This window comes from Trachurus japonicus, chromosome 11 (assembly GCF_045865225.1).
Source record: "Trachurus japonicus isolate A0001 chromosome 11, Traja_1.0".
NCBI classification, from domain to species: domain Eukaryota; kingdom Metazoa; phylum Chordata; class Actinopteri; order Carangiformes; family Carangidae; genus Trachurus; species Trachurus japonicus.
In genome coordinates, this window is record NC_140917.1 from 11,617,907 (window position 1) to 11,645,162 (window position 27,256).

The following is a 27,256-nucleotide window of genomic DNA, read 5'->3' on the forward strand; positions in this document are numbered from 1 at the left end:
AAACAACAATCATCAAAATAAAGACAGAGTCTTACCATTCGGCCAGTTGGGTGCACCTTCTCTCAACCACAAAGGTCTCAAGAGTCTGAACACCCACTGTCAGAATGACTGAACTTTATATACAAGATAGTTACAGTGTGAGGGACCCAGCAGTCGACACAGGGACGCAGACTCAAAAGTATCAAAAATAGTTTACAGCTGTACATTTATTTTTCTTTAGTCAAACATAAGTCAAACTCAAAAAAGGTAACAAAAAGATCTAGGGCCCAAGGTAAACTTAACAAAACCAAAAAGACACAACACAACCACCCTCCACCTATCTCCTGCCAAATGAAACAAAGAAACTGCTTAAATACTACTTGACTAAACCAAAATAAATGACAGGGTAATTATCAAATCAATTAAGCTTACAAAAGAATCAAACAATTGTGAAATAGACAAACTAAAGATTTCTACAGAAATAACCTATTTAAACTAATATTTACATATATACACAAAATTATCTAACTCAAATTAAACATAGCAAAATCCCAACAAAATCTTAAATCCCCCCCCCACGACTGGACAGCAGTTGGATCATGCTGAGCAGGTCTTAAACTGGCGGAACCTTTCTGCCCATCTTTTGGCTGGTTTCCGCCCGACCCCAATCGTTGCAGCACGCCCCACCACGACGCCGGAGTTGGCCAGACTCAGGACCCCCGCGGCGGGCATGGTAAATAAAACAGAACAGAAAGAATTAACAAACAAATTACAGCAAAACCATAGTCAATACAAATGTGTGCACTTGCAAATGTGTGACCATGATGTGCTTAAAGTAAATAAAGTCTGTATGATGTATGAAATCAAAAGACTATTGTGTCGTGTGTTTATTTGTTTACATATGATGTTCAATGATGTATGCCGATCCTAATAATAATAACAATAATAATAATAATGTGCAGGAATAAACCTAAATTATACTAATGATTAAAGCATCAAAACATGAGTGAGTGCAAGGGGAGGGGTTACCGACAGGCAGACCGTGTTTGCCGTGGTGTAGACGCGTCTGCCAACAGTCCAGAGTATATAAATACAATTGTCTAGAAAGACAGTCCAAAGTGACTGTCGACATCAGCTACAACTCAGAGTAGCTTAAACAGATCAAAAACACAAATTCCCTTACAGTCAACAAAACACAGGACTTTCACCCAAACAGACTGGTGTTTTTTTTTTCCTGAGTGAAGAAATCTGGGTTGTTTTTTTAAACCACGATCATTACACAACCTTTATGTAACCATGACAATGCAGGTTGTCTATTTCAAACCAAACAACAATCTAACCCAGTAGTTTTGTGCCTGAACCCCACAAATATCTCATAACACTATAGCTGCCTCTTTGTTATTGTAACAGTTAGTGACAAAGATCTGGTGCATCCGCTCTTGTGTTATACAGAAATCATCAGATCAAGAATCAACATAGATCCTTTTAAGGTTCTTGCAGCAATCTGGAGCGTATCTGGACATTTCTTGATATAATTCCATACAATGCCATGATCAGAGTATGTCCAGACCAGATCCCATCATACATGGGGTCATGGTGTAAGATCAGCAGGGGAAAATCAGCAGTCTCTAAAGACTGTGAGTGACACATTAGTCTATCTGCATATCTGCAGGGTCAATAACACTCTGGGCACATACACACACATGCACTTTACACTGATTCAGCACCTTTGCCAAATGTCATGGGTCTTTATAACCAGACCAGCTTCCCTCCTCGGACTGCACTGTCCTGACAGAGCGAACTGCAGGGTGTGTGTGAATTTTATTCTCAGAGCAGGATGTGTTGTGTTGTGAAGCAGGCTACGTTGCTGCTGCTGCTGTTGGCAGTGACCAGCTACAGCTCATTGCAGGCCGCTGATGATTGTGAGGGTGTGAATACACTTCTGCCAGCGAAGGACCTGCACAAGGTGAGTCTATAGTCTACCTGTGTCGGCGAAATCCAGGAGACAGAGCTCCTCAGGAGAGAAACTGAAGCTTTTAAAATCTGCTGTCTTGGCCTGGGTAGATCTGTGCGTTCAGAGCGGTGCTACACTCGGTCTTAATGTAGACATTTATTATGGTCCAGATTGCATAGTTTGAATAGTCCTGATTCTCTCTATGTGTAAAGTCAGTCAGGATATCCTCCTCACTGCAGCAGCTGCTGTCTGTCTCACTCTAAACTGTCTCCCTCCCCCTCCAGATTTTCGGAGACTGGGTCCTGGTCTGGTCCGTTTCCGACTATCAGGACGTCTGGGACTTGTTTGCAAATATAGCCAGCTCCCACGTGGAGTTCCGACTCCTAGACAACAACAAAACCATCATGTTCGATGAGAACAACCTGTATAAGTGAGTGCTTCCCCTTTAGATCATTCAGTCAGTGGTGCAGGTGAGGACGACCCTCTGTCAGTCTGCTCACAGATCTGTTTACAGAGGTTCAGCAAATTCCAAAGTACATAACCGACTGTGGACCTCTGCTCAACATCTGCATCAAAACACTGTTGTGTGTTCATGTCATGGCATTTGACTGCTGTGTTGTTTTACAGTGCGAAGAACTGTTCAAACTACATCATCAACATGTCCATGCCCTCTGACCCCACATCTGATGAGCACCACCCACTGGTTGCCTTCGCTGGCAGTGAGTCACATAAGCCAGTGCAGTGATTTAAAGCCCCAGTGTGTAACTTATTTGGCTTATTATTAGCAAAAATCAAATATTGCTTTCATAAATACGTATTTCACTATAGTCGAATCACATCCGCATACAAATGAAAGCTTTCTCCAAGTCGTTACAAATATACAAGGGGCACGGAACCTTGGCTGCCATGTTGAATCACCACTTTTTACGTTCAGAGGCAGCATGACCGTAGGTAACCACAGAGACTCGCCGGAGCTGTTGGCTCGGGGAGAAAGTTTTCAAAGTAGCGCCTGTTAAAATCTGGTTAAAACTGTGTAGTGTGAGGAAGGATGGAGGCACTGATGTTGCATTCAGGTGCAGTCAGACACCTGAAGGACGCCGTCGGCAAACCAACCGGATGTCATTTTACTCGACGAGAGAAAGACGGTAAAACGAGGGTCAGGTTAGGTAAACAATACGACATCACCATGACAACACATTGTCACGCCTGTATTGTTTTGCCTCGTGCTGGCGGACCACTTCTTTACATAGACGCTTGTTTATCCTGTTACATGCAGCGTCTGTCGTCTGTCTGACGTCTGCCCGAGTTCACGTGAACGCAACATCAAGAATACGTTCCGATATGCAACCGCACCGTTTGATGGGGGTAATTCATACTGGGGCTTTAAGGCTAATAGTGCATATCTCATCATCATCTTCTTCATAATCATCATCATCCCTGTGGTGAATCCTCATTCTGCGTGTGTGTGTGTGTGTGTGTGTGTGTGTGTGTGTGTGTGTTAGCTGTGCAGGAGAACGATGGAGTTGTTAAACCATACAATGATTCAGGTGTGGTAGACGTGTATGTCAGCTGCCCCGACTGTCTGACAATCCTCTACAGGAATGTCCAGGGCAGATTTCTGCTGATGTACAGTAAGTTCACACACATACACATACTAGATTATTCCAAAGACTTAAAGGAAAAATTGGGGGAAATGAATGGAAGTGTTGTACGATCTCAGTATTGTGTGTTTATCAGAGAGGGAGGGACATCATTCAGATGTGGAGCAGTTGAAGGCCGCCCACGATGGCTTCAAGAAAAAGGCTGAGTGTCTGAACATCCCTCACGACAAACCGTTCATCTATGGCGGCTTGGCCGGTCAGTGAGTCCTTCAGCTCTCCAACAAGTTTCTGTGAATTCTCCAAATGGAGATTCAGGTGCAGTCAGGTGGAAAGAAAAAACAACAATGAACTGAATGTGACTCTCTTGTCCTTTCAGGTTTTTGTCAAATGAAATCTTCTCCAGAGGTGAAGCAGGAAGAGGAAGCGTCCTGAGTGCAGCTCAATGCACTGAGTCAGGAAATCAAGAAAAGTCATGAACAAACAACAAATAAAAATAATAAAAACAGATACGAAAGCCTGTGTTTTTCTTTTAAGAAGTTGAGAAACATCATAATTCATAGCTTTAACACTCATCTCTGGATCTCTGGATCTCTGGATGGTGTAAAATATCAGGGCAAATCAGCAGTCTCTACCAGGGACTGTGAGTGATGCAACAACAGAGACATCGATCTGCATATGGACATGGGATCTAAGGGTCGATAACACTCTTGGGCACATACACACATGCACTTTACACTGGTTCAGCACCTGTGCCAATGCCATGGGTCTTTATAACCAGACCAGCTTCCCTCCTCGGACTGCACTGTCCTGACAGAGCGAACTGCAGGGTGTGTGTGAATTTTAGTCTCAGAGCAGGATGTGTTGTGTTGTGAAGCAGGCTACGTTGCTGCTGCTGCTGTTGGCAGTGACCAACTACAGCCCATTGCAGGCGGCTGATGATTGTGAGGGTGTGAATACACTTCTGCCAGCGAAGGACCTGCACAAGGTGAGTCTATAGTCTACTTGTGTCTGCAAAATCCAGGAGACAGAGCTCCTCAGGAGAGAAACTGAAGCTTTTTTACTGTCTTGGCCTGGGTAGATCTGTGTGTTTAGAGTGCTACACTCAGTCTTAATGTAGACATTTATTATGATCCAGATTGCATAGTTTGAATGCTCCTGATTCTCACTGTGTCTTTAAGAAACATCACCTGGATGCACTGGGACGCATCATCAGAGTTGTTTCCTGGGGTCATAGGGTGTTTCCGGTCTCGCAACAGACACCCTCACCCAGGCGACCCAGCCGGGGGTGATCAGGCCCCGACTTGCGTCCCAGTAGCAGCCCACGGATCAGCCCTCTTAATCCATAGCCACCTTGTAGCTTTCTCTGCGGCTTCACTAGCCGATTGAATGGCCCTCTTCTTGGCCGCCCCTGTAATGCCCAGCCGACCAAGTACTTTGCAGAGCGAGCGTCCTGCAAAGCCTCTGCAGCCGACTTCTACAGGCTCGTAGACTGTCCTCCAGCCCCTGCCTCTGTACTCCTCCACCAGTTCCCGGTACTTCGCTTCCGGATATCCTCCTCACTGCAGCAGCTGCTGTCTGTCTCACTCTAAACTGTCTCCCTCCCCCTCCAGATTTTCGGAGACTGGGTCCTGGTCTGGTCCGTTTCCAACTATCAGGACGCCTGGGACTTGTTGCCATATGTATCCAGCTCCCACCTGAAGTTCCGACTCCTAGACAACAAAACCATCATGTTCGATGAGAATAACCTGTATACGTAAGTGAGTGCTTCCCCTTCAGATCATTCAGACAGTGGTGCAGGTGAGGACGTTCAGCAAATTCCGACGTGCATAACTGAGGGCCTGTGCTCAATATCTGCATCAAAACACTGTTGCATGTTCATGTCATGGCATCTGACTGCTGTGTTGTTTTACAGTTCGAAGCACTGTTCAAACTACATCATCAACATGTCCATGCCCTCTGACCCCACGTCTGATGAGCACCACCCACTGGTTGCCTTCGCTGGCTGTGAGTCACATCTATCTAAGCCAGTGCAGTGATTTAAAGCTTAGTGCATATATCATCATCATCATCATCATCTTCATAATCATCATCATCCTTGTGCTGAATCCTCATTCTGCGTGTGTGTGTGTGTGTTAGCTGTGCAGGAGGAGGATGGAGTTGGTAAAACATTCAATGATTCAGCTGTGATAGACGTGTATGTCAGCTGCCCCGACTGTCTTACAATCGTCTACAGGAATGCTCTGGGCAAATATCTGCTGATGTACAGTGAGATCACACACATACACACACATACTAGATTATCCCAAAGACTTAAAGGAACAATTGGGGGAAATGAATGGAAGTGTTGTACGATCTCAGTATTGTGTGTGTTCATCAGGGAGGGAGGGACATCATTCAGATGTGGAGCAGTTGAAGGCCGCCCACGATGGCTTCAAGAAAAAGGCTGAGTGTCTGAACATCCCTCATGACAAACCGTTCATCTATGACGGCTTGGCCGGTCAGTGAGTCCTTCAGCTCTCCAACAAGTTTCTGTGAATTCTGCAAATGGAGATTCAGGTGCAGTCAGGTGGAAAGAAAAAACAACAATGAACTGAATGTGACTCTCTTGTCCTTTCAGGGATTTGTCAAATGAAATCTTCTCCAGAGGTGAAGCAGGAAGAGGAAGCGTCCTGAGTGCAGCTCAATGCACTGAGTCAGTTAAATCAAGAAAAGTCATGAACAAACAACAATAAAAAATAAAAATAATAAAAACAGATATGGAAGCCTGTGTTTTTCTTTTAAGAAGTTGAGAAACATAATTCATAGCTTTAACACTCATCTGTTATCTCTGTAGTTTCTTTGTTGCTAAACGCATGATCTGATATCACCAAGTAATTAACAGCCCAGGAGCACTGTTATAACCAACCGGTTAGGGTTAGGGTTAGGGTTAGTCCTGGGCAGTTGTTTACTTGGTGATATCAGATCGTGCACCATTGCCCCCCGAATCAAGTCAAAATCACTGATTCTTTCATTCAACCCTTATGTTAACTTGGGAATACATTGAGAAAGAGACTTCATTTCTAGTGTGACCGATCCTGGACACAGAAAACAGCAATAACGAGTTTACATATGTCAGGACCACATATTAGTGTCAACTGTCTGTTGTTAGGTTTTAAGTTACGTTTTCTGTCTTTGTCTCGTCACTTCCTGTTTTATTTTGAAGCCTGTGTCCTGCCCTCGTCTTCCTGTGTGATTGTCTTTCCTCCCCCAATGTGTTACACCTGTGTCTCATTGTCTCCCTAGGTTGTGGCATATATGCTGTGCTCCCCATTCCTACTGTGCCAGATCGTCTTGTCCCTTTGCCCACTGACTTGACAACATGAAAGTGGTAGGAGACGAAGACACAAGAAGGGTCAAGAAATAAATGGACAATAAAAGCCACAAAAACATGCTACGAAAGCCAATCAGAGCAGGAGTGCAGGGCAAATCAGCAGTCTCTACCAGGGACTGTGAGTGATGCAGCAATAGAAACATGAGTTTACAAGGGTCAATAACACTCTGGGCACATACACACATGCACTTTATACTGATTCAGCACCTGTTCCAAGTGCCATGGGTCTTTATAACCAGACCAGCTTCCCTCCTCGGACTGACAAGAGCAAACTGCAGGGTGTGTGTGGATTTAATCTCAGAGCAGGATGTGTTGTGTTGTGAAGCAGGCTACGTTGCTGCTGCTGCTGTTGGCAGTGACCAGCTACAGCTCATTGCAGGCCGCTGATGATTGTGAGGGTGTGAATACACCTCTGCCAGTGAAGGACCTGCACAAGGTGAGTCTATAGTCTACCTGTGTTGGCGAAATCCAGGAGACAGAGCTCCTCAGGAGAGAAACTGAAGCTTTTAAATTCTGCTGTCTTGGCCTGGGCCTCAGTAGATCTGTGTGTTCAGAGCGGCGATACACTCTTTATGCAGTCTGGACTATAATATTTGTTGAATGCTCCTGATTCTCTTTCTGTAAAGTCTGTCAGGATATCGTCCTCACTGCAGCAGCTGCTGTCTGTCTCACTCTAAACTGTCTCCCTCCCCCTCCAGATTTTCGGGGACTGGGTCCTGGTCTGGTCCGTTGCCGACCATCAGCTAGGCTGGGCCTTGTTACCACATGTAACCAGCTCACGCGTGAAGTTTCGACTCCTAGACAACAACAAAACCGCCATGTTCGATGAGTCTAACCTGTATCTGTGAGTGCTTCCCCTTCAGATCATTCAGTCAGTGACGTAAAGCTCTATTTACAGAGGTTCAGAGAAAAGTCTGGTCAGACTATCTGACTGTACATAACTACGTTTAGTACCATCTGAGGGACTGTACTCATCAAAACACTGTTGCCTGTTCATGTCATGGCATCTGACTGTTTTGTTGTTTACAGTGGGAAGAACTGTTCAAACTACATCATCAACATGTCCATGCCCTCTGACCCCACATCTGATGAGCACCAACCACTGGTTGCCTTCGCTGGCAGTGAGTGATTTAAGGATGGTTAGGCTTATAGTGCATGTATCATCATGATCATCTTCATCCCTGCGGTGAATCCTCATTCTGCATGTGTGTTTGTGTGTTAGCGGCGCAGGAGGACGGTGGAGTTGTTAAACTATACAATGATTCAGGTGCGATGGACGTGTATGTCAGCTGCCCCGACTGTCTGACATTTGTCTATAGAAATATCCTGGGCAAATATCTGCTGATCTACAGTAAGATCACACACACAATTCGATTATCTATCAAAGATGTACATGAACAATTGTGAAAAATAAACTCAAGAGTTTTTTTATCTCAGTGTTGTGTATGTTGTGTGTGTTCATCAGGGAGGGAGGGACATCATTCGGATGTGGAGCAGTTGGAGGCCGCCCACGATGGCTTCAAGAAAAAGGCTGAGTGTCTGAACATCCCTCACGACAAAGCGTTCATCTATGACGGATTGGCAGGTCAGTGAAATCTCCAAATGGAGATTCAGATGCAGTCAGGTGGAAAGAACAACAACAATGAACTGTGACTCTCTTCTTCTTTCAGGTTTTTGTCAAGTTAAACCTTCTCCTGAGGTGAAGCAGGAAGAGGAAGCGTCTTGAGTGCTGCTGATCAATGCACTGAATCAGGAAATCAAGAAATGTCATTTACAAACAACAAAAAATAAATAAAAACAGATACAGAGCCTGTGTTTTTCTTCCATGAAGCTGTGCAACATCATAAATCATTGCTCGTTTTATAGCGCTAAGATTTTGGCATGTACCTCTGCCATCCAAGGACCTGCACAAGGTGAGTCTACTTGTGTCGGCAAAATTGAGGAGACAGAGCTCAGGAGAGAAACTGACCCTTTTCAAGCAACACTATGGTTTCTCGACCTTAAAATAATGTTTCTAAATTCAAGTGGTAGAAAAACGGATAATAGGAGGAATTGTGCTGCTGCTGCTGCTACAGCCTGAATGGGGTCGCGCCGGCTGCAACTGCACTCTGTAACTTTCCTGTGAGAGTAGGAACACAGCCGGTGTTGGAGGAAAGCAAAGAGGATTTTGTTGAAGGAGGCGAAGGAAAAAAAGGGGGACAGTGATCGAACATGAGCCTAGTCAGAGTTTTGTGTGTTGGCGGAGCCCTGGAGGGGAGGCTGGCCAGCCGTATGCATTGTCTTTATTATTCATGTAGATCTCCTGTTTCTAACTTGTCTTTTGGTTGGTTGGTTGATTGGTTGGATGGTGGGTTGGCTGGTTGGTTGATTGGTTGGTTCCCTCTAGTCTTTGTAGATTTTATTCAAATATAACATTATACAAATAGGGTCAGCATTATACAGAGATCATCAACAGTTTATCACATACAAATTGGTTAAAATTAGGTTACTGAAGAGTATGAAGGTCTAAATTTCTCCCATTACAATAAGAAGACAGTCCACGTGTCACTCATCTAAACTGAAAAAATTTGAGTACGGAGGGGCTCCTGGGAGATTGCAACGCTTCTTACTATCCTACAAGAGAAAGAGAGGGAGAGTGAGGCATGTTTTTGTAGTTTTTATTGTCCCTTTATTTCTTGCCCCTTCTTTGGTTTTGTTGTGTCTTTGTCTCATTTTCATGATATTGTTGTTTTTTGTGTCGAGGACCTTTTGATTGATCTTTTCCTTGACTACATTGTAAATTAGGTCTCTATCTCAGTGTATTTCCCAGTTAACATAAGGGTTAAATGAAAGATTCAGTGATTAGGATTTAATTTGGAAGGCAATGGTACAGCCATGTCGCGTTTGACATGGTGTACTGTGCCATTCCAGTCTATGGCGGTTTCCCTTCCAAAAACGGGCCTTAACGATAAAACACAGTACTCTCACCCAAACAGACTGGATTTCTTGACATGATTTCTTACAACGCCATGACCAGAGCATGTCCAGCATAGATCCCATCATACATGGGGTCATGGTGTAAAATATTGGGGCAAATCAGCAGTCTCTACCAGGGACTGTGAGTGATGCAACAATAGAGACATCTATCCACATACAGTAAGGGTCAATAACACTCTGGGCACATACACACATGCACTTTAAGCTGACACAGTACCTGTGCCAAGTGCCATGGGTCTTTATAACCAGACGAGAGCGAACTGCAGGATGTGTGTGAATTTTGGTGTCAGAGCAGGATGTGTTGTGTTGTGAAGCAGGCTACGTTGCTGCTGCTGCTGTTGGCAGTGACCAACTACAGCCCATTGCAGGCTGCTGATGATTGTGAGGGTGTTAATACACTTCTGCCAGCGAAGGACCTTCACAAGGTGAGTCTATCTGTGTCGGCAAAATCCAGGAGACAGAGCTCCTCAGGAGAGAAACTGAAACTTTTAAAATCTGCTGTCTTGGCCTGGGTAGATCTTTGTGTTCAGAGCAGCGCTACACTCTTTATGCAATCTGGACCGTAATGGATGTCTATATTGTTTGGAAGGTCCTCACTGCAGCAGCTGCTGTCTGTCTCACTCTAAACTGTCTCCCTCCCCCTCCAGATTTCCGGAGACTGGGTCCTGGTCTGGTCTGTTGCCGACCATCAGCTAGGCTGGGCCTTGCTGCCACAAGTAACCAGCTCACGCGTGAAGTTCCAACTCCTAGATAACAAGAAATACGCCATCTTCGATGAGACTAACCTGTATATGTGAGTGCTTCCCCTTTAGATCATTCAGACAGTGGTGCAGAGATCTGTTACAGAGGTTCAGAGCAAAGTCTGGTAATCTGACTGTGCATAACTACTTTTAGTAGCCATCTGAGGGACTGTACTCAACATCTGGATTAAAACACTGTTGCGTGTTCATGTCATGGCATCTGACTGTTTTGTTGTTCACAGTGGGAAGCACTGTGCAAACTACATCATCAACATGTCCATGCCCTCTGACCCCACGTCCGATGAGCACCACCCACTGGTTGCCTTCGCTGCAAGTGAGTGGCTCATAGTGCATGCAAAGACGGTTTAGAAACCAAGACGCCCCATGACGAGTCAGCTTCCTGTGTAACGGAGGTCCATGGGTATAGTCACAGTCATGAGGTACCAGTAAGGAGAAGTGACGGCGTGTGGCCGTTAGTGGTACTGAAGTTAAACTCACTCACCCATAAAAGGCATGCTAATCCACTTGCCAAGTGGTCACTGACCTCTTGGCGAAACGGTTAGCATTGTCGCTCGCAGTGCTTGAGACCCGGCTTCGAAACCCCCTCAGGGCAGGGCAGGTGAACAACATCAGTCACAATGGTGCCGTGACACCCGATGCCCCGGATGGAGTGACCCATAAAAGAAGTGATAATCCACTTGCCAAGTGGTCATTGACCTCTTGGTGAAACGGTTAGCATAGTTGCCCGCAGTGCGGGAGACCAGGGTTCGTAACCCGCTCAAGGCAGGTCACAGAACAACGTTATTCACATCTGTATAATTTGGGATTATCCACGGCCCCGCCCCTTTAGGAGACTAGAGGCAGGTTTAAATCTATTGACTCCAATGAGAGAAATGAACAGATTATGGTCGATTCTTTCGCCCCATAAGTAAGTAACTTCAGTAAATATTGGACTCATTTTTCGCATTTCTTCTGAACACTTCTGACACTAAAATGGAAATTTTCAGATGGACACATCAGGAGAAAATTAACTTTGTTCCAGACCTGTCTCTGTCTCAACAACACACTCTCGCGAGGTTTGGCACAGATCTCCTAGGCAACGTCAAACAAACGTTCGCGAACGCCCGCACTATTTTTAAAAAATATCAAATATGACTGTTAGCTGTGAAAATATTTAATGTTATCATAAGAAAATATAAATATCTCACTTTAGTCTACCTACAACTTTTATAAATCCACACAACCCGAGAGGACCAGGCCCACTTATGGGACAGGAAGTGTCTACCATATCATATCATTGGAGCAGCTTCTCATGGGGTATCTTGGTATCTTTGGTGATTGTAGCATCATGATCATCATCATCCCTGCAATGAATCCTCATTCTGCATGTGTGTTTGTGTGTTAGCGGCGCAGAAAGAAGATGGCGTTGTTAAACCATACAATGATTCAGGTGTGATGGATGTGTATGTCAGCTGCCCCAACTGTCTGACAGTCGTGTACAGGAATATCCTCCTAGGCCGAAATCTGATGATCTACAGTAAGCTCACACACATACACGCACACACATAAACTTAAACTTAAGTGTTGTGCGATCTCAGTGTTGTGTATGTTATGTGTGTTTATCAGGGAGGGAGGGACATCATTCGGATGTGGAGCAGTTGAAGGCCGCCCACGATGGCTTCAAGAAAAAGGCTGAGTGTCTGAACATCCCTCACGACAAAGCGTTCATCTATGACGGCTTGGCAGGTCAGTGAGTCCTTCAGCTCTCCAACAAGTTTCTCTGAAATCTCCAAATGGAGATTCAGGTGCAGTCAGGTGGAAAGAAAAACAACAATAAACTGAATGTGACCCCCTTCTCCTTTCAGGTTTCTGTCAAATGAAACCCTCTCCTGAGGTGAAGCAGGAAGAGGAAGCATCCTGAATGCAGCTAATCAATGTGCTGAGTCAGTTAAATCAAGAAACGTCATTTGCAAACAACAAATAAAAATAAAAACAAATAAGGAAGCCTGCGTTTTTCTTTCAAGAAGCTGAGGAACACCATAACATAACATCTGCTCTGACAGTCTCTGCCAGAGCAGTGCGGACCCTGTGGCCTGAACATGGATGTATTATATTAACGGGCCTGAAGCTCGGCCATATACAGTGCTACTTGAATGTTTGTGAACCCTCCAACATGGTGCCTGTGATTGTGGCCAAATAATTACATTTTAGACACATCTGTCCTGACCTGAACTTCCAGGAGGCCTCTGGTTTGTCCAAGTGATCTCTGGCAACTTTGTTGGGTTGGCCTTTGCCTGATTTATTCTTCATCTGGTGCTTCTTGCTGAAAGTTTTGATGGCCGTCCATTCTGGGGTGAGTTGCGGTGGTGCTGAGTGTCCTCCATTTATAAATGATTTGTCTTACAAAACCGTTCCTGTCTGAGGATGTCTCAAGTACCCAAAATGCTAGTACAGTGGATAACCATCATGGATGTATTACCCATGGATGTATTATATTAAGTATTACATACCGTATATTAATATTATGTATTACCATGCTGTGGTAGCTAGTTCCTCCCAACAGCAGGTGGCGGTAAAGCCCCGCCCCCCGTGACGTCTCAACTGCTCGCCAAGAAGACGCTGTGTCGTCACATCCCCCAGACTTTCAACATGGCGTCAGGTTTGAAGCTAAATTTCTGGGAAGACGGACCCAAACCCGGACAATTTTACTCATTCCCCGGCGGCAGCAGCGGACCGGGCACATCATGCGGACCTGTCAGACACACACTGTGAGTGATCCCGTCCGAAACAACCGGAGGCTGTTTCCCGTTACGTTAAATAGGAGCTCCGCTGTCGGTTTCGGTTTGAGCTCCGCCGCCGATGCTGTATCATCATGGAGGCAGCTAACTGAGCTAAGCTAACTGTCGGTTTTTGTTTTTCCTTGCATTTTTGGGTGCTCATTACTGACAATTCAGGCCTTTTAAATCATTAAACAATTAAAAATAGAAACAGTTAAGATTAATTTCAAGCTGTAAACAACGCAGTTTGTTCTGTTTGTCTCCGCTTTGCTGACTAATTGTTAGCCGAAGTAACGTTAGCTTTCCTCATATTTATTCTAGTTTCCAGACCTAAAACAACGACATAAATTATCCTTACCCCTCTACAAGTCGAAATAATACTTATGTTTTTTCTTTTTTTTTTAATTGATTATGGAAATTATTTCTTACTTGATAATGGCAAGTGATTCACTTTGTTATTTTATTTGTGGGGATCCCCATTAGCTGTGCTAAAGCACCGCTGTGGGTCCACATTTAAAATCAGTCCACGTAAACACACATTTACAATCATGACATGAATAAGACTAGCCAAGTCAACAAAACTGGCATTAAATCTTTACAATACATATAAATCATCATCATCATAAGTCAAAAACACATAGGTTATCTCAGGTAGGAAACTGATTAAATGACGCTTGGGGAGACAGTGACAGGTTTATTACTTTTACACTGAGTTGCTGTTCCTGGTATTTTTTCCTGTGTTCACTGAGAAAACTAAACATCACACAACCACGAGATAAAAAATAAAAAGGCAAATGCACCTGTTTTTGTTAAGTGAACATTTCCTGGCCACAGCTTCAGTGACAATAAACTGGGGATTTTAAGGTTTGGAGCTGTTGATCAAGCAAACAAAGAAGTGTGAGTTACATCACCTCAGTATGTGTGAACCATTATTATTCACCGTTTTTATGTTCTGTCTTTCTCCACAGTAACCCGATGGTCACCGGGACGTCGGTGCTCGGTGTGAAGTTCACCGGCGGCGTCATCATCGCGGCAGACATGTTGGGTTCCTACGGCTCTCTGGCTCGATTCAGGAACATCTCTCGCCTCATGAAGGTGATGATCGCCACTGACATTCAAAACATGAGCCGTAAATGTGAATGAACATGATCTGTCACAATGTCTGAGCAAAGGTGAAGAGTTGTTTCTGTTTCAGGTGAACAACAACACCATCCTGGGAGCTTCAGGAGACTACGCCGACTACCAATACCTCAAACAGGTCATCGAACAGATGGTGTAAGCTGCTGTCAAAAATACCTATTACAGAGAATCCACTTAAAGGGATAGTTCAATATTTTGGCAAATTGGCCCATTGCCATAATCCCTACAGTTTTAGGAGTAGGTTTGTTACCTTTAATTGTCCGAGCTGATGCCACGAGCTGCTCAGAGCTACGCTGCTGAGGCTCATGGGATTTCTTGGTTTCCGTCATCAAACTCATCAAATACACAATCCAACAACTCCAAAACGCTATGAGATAATAGCGTAACGTTACGAGACTGAGTTGTTTTCGAGGTAAATGCAGAGACTGCTTGCCGAAAAACTGTCCTTGACAGGAACTCGCATCAGTGGTTTTGCATGAATTTACCTCAAACAGCTCTGTCTCGTAACGTTCTGTTATTATCTCATAGCGTGGTGAATGTGCAGGTCACAACTTGTCCACGAGAGTTGTTGGATTGTGTATTCAATGAGTTTGATGAGGGAAACCAAGGAATCCCATGAGCCTCCGTAGCGTAGCTCTGAGCAGCTTGCGGCTCTGCTCCGCCGTTCTAAAAATAGCTTGCACCGACAATTAAGTAACAAACCTACTGCTATGACTATAGGGTTTTTGGCAATGGGCCAATTTGCCAAAATGTTGAACTATCCCTTTAAATTTAGGATATTTTGCTATGGACTCTTATCATCTAACTTTAAGTGTCAGGACACAGTTGTTGAGAGATTCATCCACTGTTGTGTGTCTCTGTTCAGGATTGATGAGGAGCTGCTGGGTGACGGTCACAGCTACAGTCCGAAGGCGGTCCACTCCTGGCTGACCAGAGTGATGTACAACCGCCGCAGCAAGATGAATCCTCTGTGGAACACCGTGGTGATCGGAGGTTTCTACAACGGAGAGAGGTGAGAGCTCCGACTGCTTCCTCTAGTCCGCTTGTGTGGCCCGTTGGTTTTAGCAGAACGATATTAATTAACCTGCCGATCTTCTCTCTAGTTTCCTCGGTTATGTGGACAAACTGGGTGTGGCTTACGAGGCTCCCACGGTCGCCACTGGTTTTGGAGCATACTTGGCTCAGGTAAAGAGAAGAGCTCCTCTTCCTTGTTGTCAAATTTACACAGAGACATTGCCACTATGACAACTGTGCTCCAGTATAAATGAGTTATTTAAAGCAGATATCAGTGGAATGTTTTTGTTAATATAAGTCCTAAATAGTCCTATTTTCCGTCAGCAATCACTTACATGAAGTATTTCAGCCTAAACACGAGTCTCTCCGTCACTCTGCTCTGCTGTAACCCGAGGAGAAAATTTTCCTTGTGGGATACAAGTGTTATCCAATGAGGGGAGAGAACGGCATGAAGGGCTGTGTGTGCAGCCAAGGGATGCGCGTGAATGTGGTGACGTAGCACGAGGACCAATTGATGCCTGACAAGGGCGGGGGCTGCTAACTCATGGTGCGTTCAAGGAAACTCGTACTTTGTGTTTTTCCTTCCTGTGAAGTCATACCAGTTCGATCTGGTACGAGTTCACGGGTCGGAAGTTACGAGTGGCCGTTATAGGGAACTTTCACAGACAACAGGACGGTAAAAACACGAGCTACGGGTTACCTGGAACGCTACCAAGTCGTAGTTGTGACTTGAAGCTGTAACTTACGGTTTCAAAAGCCTGCCTTGAACACAGCATTAGCCGAAACGGCCGTGCCACTGATATCTGCTTTAATTAATTAATGGACTGAAATTAAGTACATGATCTGTGTGTGTGTGTCTGTGTGTAGCCTCTGATGAGGGAGGTGGTGGAGAACAAGGTGGAGATCACCAAGCAGGAGGCCCGGGAGCTGGTGGACCGCTGCCTCAAAGTGCTTTACTACAGAGACGCTCGTTCCTACAACAGGGTGAGTTCACCTGTCCTTTCACTGATCCCAGGTCTGCTGTGCACGATATAACTCCTAGATAACTTATATTTTACTTAGTTTACAGTTTGTTACAGTTATTTAAATATTGAACACAAAAAAAACTAAAGTTGAATTGTTTTGACAAAGGCTGAACAAGAAGATGATGATGTTATCTTTTGACAGAACTGCAGTGAGTTATTTTGACTGTTTCAATTGGACGTTTGTTTTTCTATTTCAGCACGAGATCGCCATAGTAACAGAGGAGGGCGTGGAGATTGTGGGTCCCCTGTCTTCTGAAACCAACTGGGACATCGCTAATATGGTCAGGTAGGGTCAAAGGTCACCGCTCTGGATTCTGGGAAACAGAAACAGTGCTCCAGCATCTATAGACATGGAGTTTTCCTTAGTAAAAAATGACAGTGCCACAGTCCTGCATGCACCCAGTTTCATTAACTTGGGTCCAAGTCACATCGTCGCACACTATGAACTCATCAATATTGTATTGACTCAGGCTCTTGATGATGCACTGTAACTTGTAGAAGTCTGGATTTGCTCCCACCTGTTGCTGATCTTATAGAGAATTGATGGTGCGGTGATCCCTACATGCTCCAGACAATCAGTTTAAATGAAATAAAAAATAACCACAAAAAAAGGCAGGTGATAAAAATTGTTCTCTTCTTGTTTATTTAATTTTCTATCAGTCAATCTCAAGTGAAATTCGCCTGCTGTCGTCTTTAACTTGTAAATAAATATGAACATATCGTTCAAATAAATATAAATATACAGTATATTTAGCTACCCCTCCCCCTGAACTGGTGCAGGAAATTGCCTGAATTGCTACACTAAATTGAATCAAAAGAACTACAGCGAAAAGGTCATCATATTCTCTGTTGATAATATTAACCATGACAGGATGTTTTGTAATAAAAGAGCTCAGTCCTAAACATGTATAATTCTGTATTCCTGGTCGACTGAAGTGAATCCTGTAGTCTTAATGTTATTGTGATTCCTCTGGTGTCACGTTGTGTTAACTTGTGTTTCCCTCTTACTCTGCAGTGGGTTTGAATGAAGATAAGCTGCAACTGATGAAGCTTCGGTTTGTCTGCTGCGTCACAAACGACCGCTTACATACATCTTATCTATTCCACTTTAGGTTTTTTCTGATGTTCAGTGTCTGTTTTTGTATAATGAAAAATAAATGCCATCAATGAAAAAATAATTGTTTTTGTGGTGTTACTTGGGTCTTATACATTCAGGGGTGGTCACTGTTAAAAACTGGACCTTAATTAAACATTTCTGCCCAGTAAATTGTTTACATCTCACAGTCTTTCACATTTCAGAGTTGGATAGTGCTATTCAAAAAGTGATGGTGTTTTTTACATGAACATGTTATTATCCATGAATCATACCTCATATTTATTCAGAAATGGACAAACATATAACCAGCTAATATGTTTTATTATTTTTTAAGGAAATAATTTTAAAAAGATCTAGACCAACCGATCAATAACATTTCAGTTAGTCAATGTGCTTTTTATCAGATACATTTTAGATAAATAATCAACAATAAAACTATGAGATTGCCCTCGAGTCTAGTATGCATTATGTAAAACTAGCCTTGTTTAGCCGTGTCTGCCTTCTCTGAACTGTGTAATCTTACATCATAACGACACGTCTAATACATTATTGAATGTTTATATGAAGTGCTTTCGCTTTCATTGTCTTAACCGACGGTTGTTGCTATGCAGATTTCACGAGATAAATTCATCTGTTTTGTAACTGGGCAGACCAGGAAAACGCATCCAATCAGAATAATCGCTGTCAGAAAAATAATTCTAGTCGACGAATAGAATTTCACACGCTTTTGGTATCCGGGTAGATTTGTGACACTGCACCAATCGGAATGGACGTCGGCTTTGTAGTCAGGCAGACATAACAAAGTCGGCCAATCACAAAAAAATCTGAAAGGGGATTTTTGCTGTATCTTGGCTCAGGTACTTTCTTTTTCTTTTTTAAAATAATTACTCAAATGCGACTCACCGAACATATCATACATTAATAACAGAATAAATTAACTGTCACCGGGAATTGTTCTGAAATTAAAAATAGCGTCTTAAAATATATTTTACAGGTGTTTCAGTGCTTGGTGGCTAATGCTATCCGATAGCAAGTAGCTAGGCTAGTCGGTTAGCATCCTATGGTTCGCAGCAGCTTGTAGCTACTAGCAATGTCGGAGCGCGGCAAACATCAGCGTTTGCCCCAAACTAACTCCCGTCGACCTTCGTTTGACGCGGTTATGTTCGTTTACAGAAACGTTTGTTTGGTGTAATCTGTGAAATAAAACTAAGTGGGGTGTTAAGAGTGTCGCTGTCTGAGGGAGCTAATGCAAGCGGGTGTCTGCGGTCCGTTAGCCCCGCTAGCTGGGCAGTAACATGTTGCTGCTGGGTCGGTGTGTGTTCATAGTAAATGTCAGGGCACATGACTACCGGCGCTACGCCCGCTGTAAACACGGCTTGTCAGGCATGACACCGGGACCACGGCGGCCACACATCGGCCGCTGACATGTTTTTGTTCCACCTCCAACTCATGTTAGCGGGCGTGTGGAGTGAGCATGGCCGGGGCAGTGTTTTTGCTCCACTGAAACGACAACATGCCTCCCGCTCCGTGGTGGTGGTGGTGGTAGTAGTAGTAACGTCTAACGGCACCGTGACAGCCGGCATGTGTCACTGGTACTCCGGCAGCCAGTCGGCCTTTTCTAGCAGTTGGTTACCGGGTTGAAATCTGAGCGGAACAAGCTACTGTGTGGTGTTAAAATGCAGGTCCGGTACGTCTGCAGGTGCTGCAGTGGGCGGTTGTCTGTCAGTCAGTCAGTCTGTCAGTCAGTCTGCATGCCTGTGGTCAACAGACAACAGTGTCACTCAGGGTGTGTGCTGTTTTTTAAGGCTGAAAAGCATTGAATCCAGAATCCCCCCCAACAATGCCCTGATTGTTCGAGTTTTATATTGAATTTATAGAGTAATTTTTTTCCTCTCCTACTTTGACAGCGACAGCTCCAACTCCTCCACTCTGAATGCACTGATTTCAGCAGAGTTGAATCGACATATTAATTTATTATCAGATATCTATCCATTGATTGAGTCAGACAGAGTGCAAAACAATAAGCACCTTGGCACAGACATAGAAGTAAAAGCCCTCATGCCTCTTTTCTAGGATCCCAGACTGACTCTGTCATGTTGTATGTAGATGAGTGTTGCTCTTTGTCTATTTACTCTTACATGTTTACCTCTAGGCAGGTTGTCGACAGTTGTGTAGATGAGGTTGTGGCGTTTTACTCAGGTTTTATTGCACTTATTAACAGTAACAGAATCAAATGGGGTCGCCTGAAATGTCTAGTAATTGATAAAAGAAAATTACTGATAAAAAATGTTTTTATTTAACTAATTATTATTCTTTTAAAAATTCAGATTGGAAACACCACACACAATCTTAAACAACTGTATTCTATACTTTCACTTTATTGAATATAGGTAAAGTTCAAATAAAATGCAGCATATAAAAATATCTGAGCTGGCGCATCTTGATTGACGGCTGCAATCACGTGACTGCACATGATCGCGGGGTCACCAGAAATTTGGGATGTCAAAATGGTTTCACAAGCCAGAAAAGGTTGGGAACCAGCGGGTTAAGAAGACCCCAAGGGTCTGTTCAGTAATAGATAATGGATATCAAGCTGGGAAGAGTAGGCAAAAATGTAATTAATCTTATAATAAATGCATGTACTACTAACAGCATGTTCTACAATTATGAATAAATATATGCCATTATTCTGTTCTTTTATTTTAACTAATTGATTGATGAAAAAAAATGTATATTGATACACGTTGATATTCAATGAAATATCAATTGAAAGTTTAGTGACTGTTTCCTGAGCCTTCAACTAGATCTCAGTGAAGCCAATTCTCATTTATGGAAAACAGTGTTGTCACAAATCTATAAGCGAGTCATGTGCCCTTTCCCCTCAGATGGTGGTGCTCAGCACTGGTTAGTTGGTCCAGATGTCGGAGGACCAGCGGCACCCACGGGCTGAAGCCTCCCGTCGGGGAGAGGCCGGACTGGAGGCGGGGGAGGGCGACACGGAGCCCAGCATGCTGCTGCAGAAACTCAAGAGCAACATCTCGTAAGTCACCTCTTTAAAAAATATATATGATTAAGGTCTTGAAAGATTTTGAAAATGAATTAACGTGTTGAAAGAGCTAATTTTTTTAACACACAGCCTGAACTGAGCTGAACATGAATTCAGTTTAGAAACTAAAACTGATAAATAAAGGTTCAATCTGTAGATTTTCCACCTCACTCTCTGTTGAAATAGTACATAATTACTACCAGGGATCTTTAAACTCTTGTTCATCGTCCTGGAAAAGTCCTGAAAATTTATTTTGGGAACCCTGAACAGGGTTGCTCTATAAAGAAGTTTAGTTTAGTTTAGGTTAAGTTTATTTCGGACATGTTAAAATAAATAAAACATAATACAGAAATGGACAGACATAACAAATAAAAACTTTGCAAAGACAACATATGAACAACAAAAAAATAAAATAAATTGAAAATAAAGATAATTTGATTTTTTTGTTTTTGTTTTTTTTCATATCCGAAAAGGAGTGGGAAGAAGTAAAACTTATTTACTCCCACCCCTTATTCATAAATTATCTATCAAGTTATCTAAGAAGAGCAGGTCTCTGACTGCTGTGTCCTCTTCTTTTTCAGTAAGAGTGTTCAGACCAAAGTGGATCAGATCCTGGTAAGAACGTCACAGTAAAATGAATCAGATACGTGATTGGTTCGTCTCCCCCCAGAGCTCGTGTTTGATCTGTTCTGTTCTGCTTCAACAGCAAGACGTTCAGCGTTTCTCTGACAATGACAAGCTGTACCTGTACCTCCAGCTGCCCTCGGGACCCAGCTCTGGAGACAAGAGGTCAGTGCTGCTTGTTGACAAAGGAAAGTTTTAAAGGGATAGTTCAACATTTTGGCAAATTGGCCCATTGCCATAATCCCTATAGTTTTAGGAGTAGGTTTGTTACCTTTAATTGTCGGTGCAAGCTATTTTTAGAACAGCAGAGCAGAGCGGCGAGCTGCTCAGAGCTACGCTACGGAGGCTAACGGGATTTCTTGGTTTCTCTCATCAAACTCATCAAATACACAACCCAACAACTCCAAAACGCTGTCGTGGACAAGTTGTGACCTGCACATTCACCACGCTATGAGACGGAACGTTTCAAAACAGAGTTGATTTCGAGGTAAATTCATGCAAAACCGCTGATGCACGTTCCCGTCGGGGGCAGTTTTTCAGCAAGCAGTCTCTGCATTTACCTTGAAAACAACTCTGTCTGGTAACGTTCCGTTATTATCTCATATCGTGGTGAATGTGCAGGTCACAACTTGTCCACCAGAGCGTCTCGGAGTTGTTGGATTGTGTATTTGATGAGATTCAGCTCGCTGCTCTGCTCCGCCGTTCTAAAAATAGCTTGCACTGACAATTAAAGGTACCTACTCCTAAAACTATAGGGATTATGGCAATGGGCCAGTTTGTCAAAATGTTGAACTATCCCTTTAATTAACAGTCATTTGACAGGAAATACAGAAGTGTGTCTCATCATTAATTCTGGTGTATGTGTGTGTGTGTGTGTGTGTGTGTGTGTGTGTGTGTGAAGTGGTGGTGACTCCACCTCGTTCAACACCGCCGACCAGCTTCACACCTGTAACTGGATCCGCAGTCACCTGGAGGAACACTCGGACACCTGCCTGCCCAAACAGGATGTCTACGAGACATACAAGTCAGAAAACACACAGACACACAATATTCATTTTCTTAAGTTGTTGCTGTTGCTGTTGTGGCTGTGATCGGGTCATGTGATCTCTCCCGACTCTGCGTCCTGCAGGAGATACTGCGAGAACCTGCAGCATCGTCCTCTGAGCGCCGCCAACTTTGGGAAGATCATCAGAGACATTTTCCCCAACATCAAAGCCCGACGGCTCGGAGGCAGAGGACAGTCCAAATATCCTTTCACCCTGACGTACTTATTTATTTAACACATTTAAATCTGTGGCTGAGTTCGTGTAGATTTGACTGATGTGGTTTCTATGCTGAAGTCTGGTGCTGCTGGTTGAATTCCCTAACCTTCCTGGCTGATACGTACTGTTACAGCGGCATCAGGAGGAAAACTGTTCTCAACATGCCTCTGCTGCCCAACCTGGACCTGAAGAATGACCCGGTACACACACACACCCCATAGTGTCTGCCTGAGTGGATGCTTCTTGTATTCTCAGGAGCCTGCTGTGGCATTCAGGGACCTTAGCTATTAAAGGGATACTTAAAATACTTAAAATAAACAAATTAAACTTCACCCAAAATCAATATATCACCAATTTTCTACTCACCGTCATGCCAAGGAAGGGTTTGGAGAACTTTCAGAGTCATCAAAACGCATTACGAGTTCCAGGGGGGGTCCGGCTGGCAACGGATTTTCAAATAATGGCGGCGGATAGAGTTCAGTTTTGAATCGTCCAAAACACACACTATGAAACATCTAGATACCTCCATACTGCTCGTCTGTCCTGAAGCCATGACATGAAAAAGTTGTTCCAAAAAAAATAATTTGATCTCTGTTTTCAGCCTTGTTCTAGTAGTAGCTCCCAGTGGCTGTTGATGTTTTTGCGCATGCGCATGATTTGCTTCGAGATGTTCGTTCGTCGTTGTAAACCATCGGATGTATGATGTAAACACGGAAGAACATCTCGCAGCAAATCTCGCGCAGCCACTGGGAGAAAATTGGTGAATTATCGATTTAGGGTGAAGTATCCCTTGAAACTTTTTCCATTATAACATGTTCTTTTTATTTACATTGATTCCTTTTGTTGTTTTAAAAGTGAATGGCTGATGTTTCTTCCTCCTCCTCCTCTTCATCCTCAGGCGGAGCTGACTGAGCTGGTCCAGACGTACAAGCAGGAAGTGACAGAGGCGGCGTGTGAGCTGATCTGTGATTGGGCACAGAAGATCCTGAAGCGTTCGTTCGACACGGTGGTGGAGATCGCTCGTTACCTGATCCAGGAGCATATTGTCAACCCTCGCTGCAGCCAGGCCGAGCTCGTCACCTCCGCAGCACTAGCAGGTCGGTCACGCACAATCAACACACAGTCAAACGTTGATATGGAAATGAATGGAATTAATTAATTAATTCTTTCATCTTTAGGGATATTTCAACATTTTGGCAAATTCACCTATTGCCATAATCCCTAATGTCTTGGGAGTAGGTTCATTATCTTTAGTTGTCAGTGCAAGCTGTTTTTAGGACGGCAGGGGAGTACACAAGCTTCACGGTATTTCTACGTTTCCCTCATCAAACTCATCAAATACACAATCCAACAACTCCAAAATGCTCTCACACATTCACCACGCTATGAAATAATCACGTGTAATTATGTAACATTACGACACATGAAGCAAATACTCTCAACTACTTTCGCTTTTGAAATCACTCCGCCCAGCAGCTGTGTCTGGAAAGCAGTTCTGTCTCTGCATTTGCCTCGAAAACAACTCTGTCTCGTAATGTTCCATTATTATCTCATAGCGTGGTGAATATGCAGGTCACAACTTGTCCACCAGAGCGTTTTGGAGTTGTTGGATTGTGTATCAGCAGTTCCTATCTCTGCTCCGCCGTTCTAAAAACAGCTTGCACCGACAATTAAAGGTAACAAACCTACTGCTAAGACTATCAGGATTATGGCAATAGGCGAATTTGCCAAATACGGCAAATACAGTTGAGGTCAATAGTCACGTGTCCTCAACTAAGTAGATGTAACGACTGCTGTCCACTCAGGGATGACTGTTTGTCTGTCTGCAGGAGGTCCAGCCAAACCCCACAAGGTCATCAAGAAGACGCCGGTCATCTCTAAAGCGGAGGGTGATGGAGCTGCAGACCAGAAGGTGCTCATTCGTGTTTCTATTCAGTCATTGACTGTCACGTTCAGACTCAGTCTGACGCTGCTCGTTGCTTCCTGTCTGTCTGTCTGTCTGCAGAAGGAACTTGGTGATTCGTCCTCCTCATCTTCACTGAAGCCGCCGTCCGGCGACAAATCAGCAGCAGCCAAACCCTCCACCCTGGACGCTCCTCCTCCCTCCTCCTCCTCTTCCTCTCTGCGTCCTGCTGTAGGTCAAACTTCCCCCCAAATCAGATTCAAATTTCGAATGCTTCTTATGTTAAATATTTATATTTTTTATGTTGTTTTTTTTTAGCTCATTATTACATCCCACGTCCACTGAAGGGCATTCCTACCAAATCTGTTACGTAACTTTTGCACACGCTTAAGTTTTACCAACTCAATATAAAACTGTAAGAAGGGAAATTGGAATATTATAAATACTTGTGCGACGAATCACAGTTGATCTGATCCAATCCATTTTATTTATAAAGCACAATTTTAAATAAGCACAAAGGTTTCAAAAGTGCTGTATAGTAAAATAAAAATCATAAAACACAATAAAAAGACAAAATACTAAAGATAAAAGACACAATAAAATATAACAAATAGACTGTCCACCCTAGATAAAATATCTGTGCACATAAAATCAACAACCTACTAAAGCCAAAGAAAAGAGTGATCGGTAAGCACATGGTGTATAGTGTGGGAAAACGTAGGCTCTGCCCCAGCCGAATAAACAGGCAATTAAAAAAACTCTATGTCGCGCACAACAACAAAATTGTTTGTTTTATTAACATGTTCACTCCCCTGAACGTCATAACGCACAACGTTAATTTGCGTCGTTGTGGAAGGTGCACGTTTCCACCTTCGAATGTTCTAATTTTTAAAATAATCGAATTCTGTTTGAATAGCGAAGTTCGTTCCGATACACCTCTGCTGCCTGCACCTGTGTCTACCAATGCTGTTAACTTCCTTGTAGTAATTTAAATCACTGTTGATATTGTGGATAACTGATGTAAACATCTGGCGAGCAGGTGGAGGCCTTCATGAAGCAGCTGCCCAGGATCCTCCCTCGCAGCTCCATCCCCGACAAGACCCAGCTGTCGGTCCGCTCCTCTCCGCCCTCGCTGGCGCCCAAAGATGCCTCAGGTGTTGGGGTGGCATCCGGACCCGGGGGCCCGGCCGCCGCCGCCGCAGCTAGCGGTGGTGGGGTAAAGGTCATCGCCATGGCGACACTGCCCCAGCAGCAGGGCGCGCCGGTCCCGCTGATGTTCCTGCCTCAGAGCTGCCTGTCCTACGAGAGGGACAAAGTGGCGCCGCCTCCGCCGGCCGCTCCTCCTCAGCAGCATCACGCCCCGGCGGCCCCCACCTCCGTGGTCCAGAAGGTACGAGGGAACGCCAGCAAGCGCCCGCTGGAGGCGGTGGCGTCGGGCGGGGCAGCGGGCGCGTCCGGCGGCTCTGCTGGCAGTACTCCTGTAAAACGGAAACGTGGAAGACCGAGGAAACCGCGGCCCGAGGACGCCCTGCCGACTCCTCCTCCTCCTGCTGCTGCTGCTGCTCTCCCCCCTCAGCCCCCTCCCCCCGCGCCGCCCGCACACCCCTCCATCATCACCCCGCTGACCGGTGGCGTCATCCAGAAAGCCTCTTCCTCGTCCTCCTCCGCGCAGCCGGTACTGGAGCTGGTGATCCAGGACCAGTCCGGGCTGGTTCTGAGCCAGCTGCCGGCGGTGGCGGAGCACCGCGGTGTGGTGGTGCAGTGCCAGACGGGTGGCGGCGGCGGCACGGTAGATGTGGAACGCCACGGTCGGCCGCTGCTGCTGCTCCAAAGCCCGGGGAACCCCAGCAGTTGGGAGCTGGCGCCGTCGTCGGGTCGGACCCCGATGGTGGAGGTGATCCAGAAAGCTCCGAGACCGAGCAATAACAACAACAACAGCAGCAGCGCCGTCGTCGCTCCGCCCGCGGTGAACCTCCACCCTCCTCCTCCTCCTCCTCCTCCTCCTCCGCCGCCGCCCGTGGTGCACGAGGAGCGAGGGGAGGTGGAGATAACGCTGACGCCGATGGAGTTTCCTGTCAATCCGCTGCTGCCTCCCATCACCCCCACTTCTTCTTCTGCTGCTGCTCCCGCCACCTCCTCCTCCGCCCCCGTGGGGAAGGGTGAGGAGGAGGAGGGGGGAGAGAGCAGCAGCACCTCCTCAAAGAGAGAGGGACATTAGCTCCCATCTCTCTTTTTCTCCCTCCTCTGTCTTTTTTATCAGCCTCCCTCCCCCCGCTCACTAAGCTTTTACCTCACCTGCAACACAACCCCGCCCCCCCCCCCCTTTACCTTTTACCTCCCCTCCTTCCTTACTGGTGGAAATCCCAGATTGGCGACCACAGAGAGCCAGTCGAGGAGGATAAATGAAGCCTAAATGAAACCTGATATCCTTCCTTCCACCGACCCCCATTGCACTTGTAAACAACAGACTGGACGCTGTTAGAAACCTGTGATTCTTTAAATTGCATGTCTGTCTGTCTGTCCGTCTCTGTCTGTCTGTCTGTCTGTCAACTGTGGCTGAAAGAGGACAACCACTCCTCGGGCGGATGAGCCTGAAATCAGACCTTCCTCTTTAACCTGGCTTTCTTTCTTCCTCGCTTCCTCGCTCTCTAAACTTCCCATTCTCTGTGCTGAGGTTTTGTCGTCTGCTGCGTCGCTTCCACCGCTTCAGATCAGTCGATTTGTAAAATTAAAGAAAAAACAAAAAACA

At 44.8% G+C, this 27,256-nt stretch overlaps 5 protein-coding genes across 7 annotated transcripts; all 5 read left to right on the top strand.

Moving 5' to 3' along the window:
* Positions 1-1,759: 1,759 nt before the first annotated feature.
* Positions 1,760-12,624, top strand: LOC146978281 (saxitoxin and tetrodotoxin-binding protein 2-like). The gene is made up of 13 exons (XM_085790576.1): positions 1,760-1,945; positions 2,218-2,363; positions 2,561-2,652; positions 3,436-3,564; positions 3,671-3,790; positions 3,911-3,959; positions 8,771-8,817; positions 10,130-10,305; positions 10,528-10,673; positions 10,863-10,954; positions 12,026-12,157; positions 12,247-12,366; positions 12,486-12,624. Exons 1-13 carry the CDS (start codon positions 1,817-1,819, stop codon positions 12,539-12,541), a joined length of 1,434 nt encoding a protein of 477 aa, XP_085646702.1. The 5' UTR covers positions 1,760-1,816; the 3' UTR covers positions 12,542-12,624.
* Positions 4,272-6,285, top strand: LOC146978282 (saxitoxin and tetrodotoxin-binding protein 1-like). 2 transcript variants are annotated; one of them, XR_015037070.1, is made up of 6 exons: positions 4,272-4,519; positions 5,145-5,287; positions 5,447-5,538; positions 5,671-5,794; positions 5,912-6,031; positions 6,152-6,285. XR_015037070.1 is itself a non-coding variant. In XM_085790961.1 (6 exons), the coding sequence occupies exons 1-6, from the start codon at positions 4,391-4,393 to the stop codon at positions 6,205-6,207; spliced, it is 669 nt and encodes a 222-aa protein (XP_085647087.1). In that variant the 5' UTR covers positions 4,272-4,390; the 3' UTR covers positions 6,208-6,285. The 2 variants fall into 2 exon arrangements, 1 of the variants encoding a protein (XP_085647087.1); XM_085790961.1 differs by having other exon boundaries at positions 5,671-5,799.
* Positions 7,142-8,726, top strand: LOC146978283 (saxitoxin and tetrodotoxin-binding protein 1-like). Its single transcript, XM_085790960.1, has 6 exons — positions 7,142-7,340; positions 7,603-7,748; positions 7,934-8,025; positions 8,127-8,255; positions 8,370-8,489; positions 8,575-8,726. The coding sequence occupies exons 1-6, from the start codon at positions 7,212-7,214 to the stop codon at positions 8,628-8,630; spliced, it is 672 nt and encodes a 223-aa protein (XP_085647086.1). The 5' UTR covers positions 7,142-7,211; the 3' UTR covers positions 8,631-8,726.
* Positions 12,625-13,263: 639 nt separating the features above from the next.
* psmb4 (proteasome 20S subunit beta 4) lies at positions 13,264-17,754 on the top strand. The gene is made up of 8 exons (XM_085790962.1): positions 13,264-13,388; positions 14,366-14,492; positions 14,593-14,672; positions 15,403-15,549; positions 15,641-15,722; positions 16,419-16,535; positions 16,774-16,862; positions 17,592-17,754. Exons 1-8 carry the CDS (start codon positions 13,270-13,272, stop codon positions 17,602-17,604), a joined length of 774 nt encoding a protein of 257 aa, XP_085647088.1. The 5' UTR covers positions 13,264-13,269; the 3' UTR covers positions 17,605-17,754.
* Positions 17,755-18,418: 664 nt separating this feature from the next.
* Positions 18,419-27,256, top strand: rfx5 (regulatory factor X, 5). Of its 2 annotated transcripts, none has more exons than XM_085790963.1 (11): positions 18,419-18,529; positions 20,558-20,712; positions 21,300-21,333; positions 21,425-21,507; positions 22,244-22,366; positions 22,472-22,588; positions 22,726-22,804; positions 23,503-23,701; positions 24,434-24,516; positions 24,610-24,738; positions 25,547-27,256. In XM_085790963.1, exons 2-11 carry the CDS (start codon positions 20,591-20,593, stop codon positions 26,723-26,725), a joined length of 2,148 nt encoding a protein of 715 aa, XP_085647089.1. In that variant the 5' UTR covers positions 18,419-18,529; positions 20,558-20,590; the 3' UTR covers positions 26,726-27,256. The 2 variants fall into 2 exon arrangements, with proteins under 2 accessions (XP_085647089.1, XP_085647090.1); XM_085790964.1 differs by having other exon boundaries at positions 24,613-24,738; positions 25,547-26,791.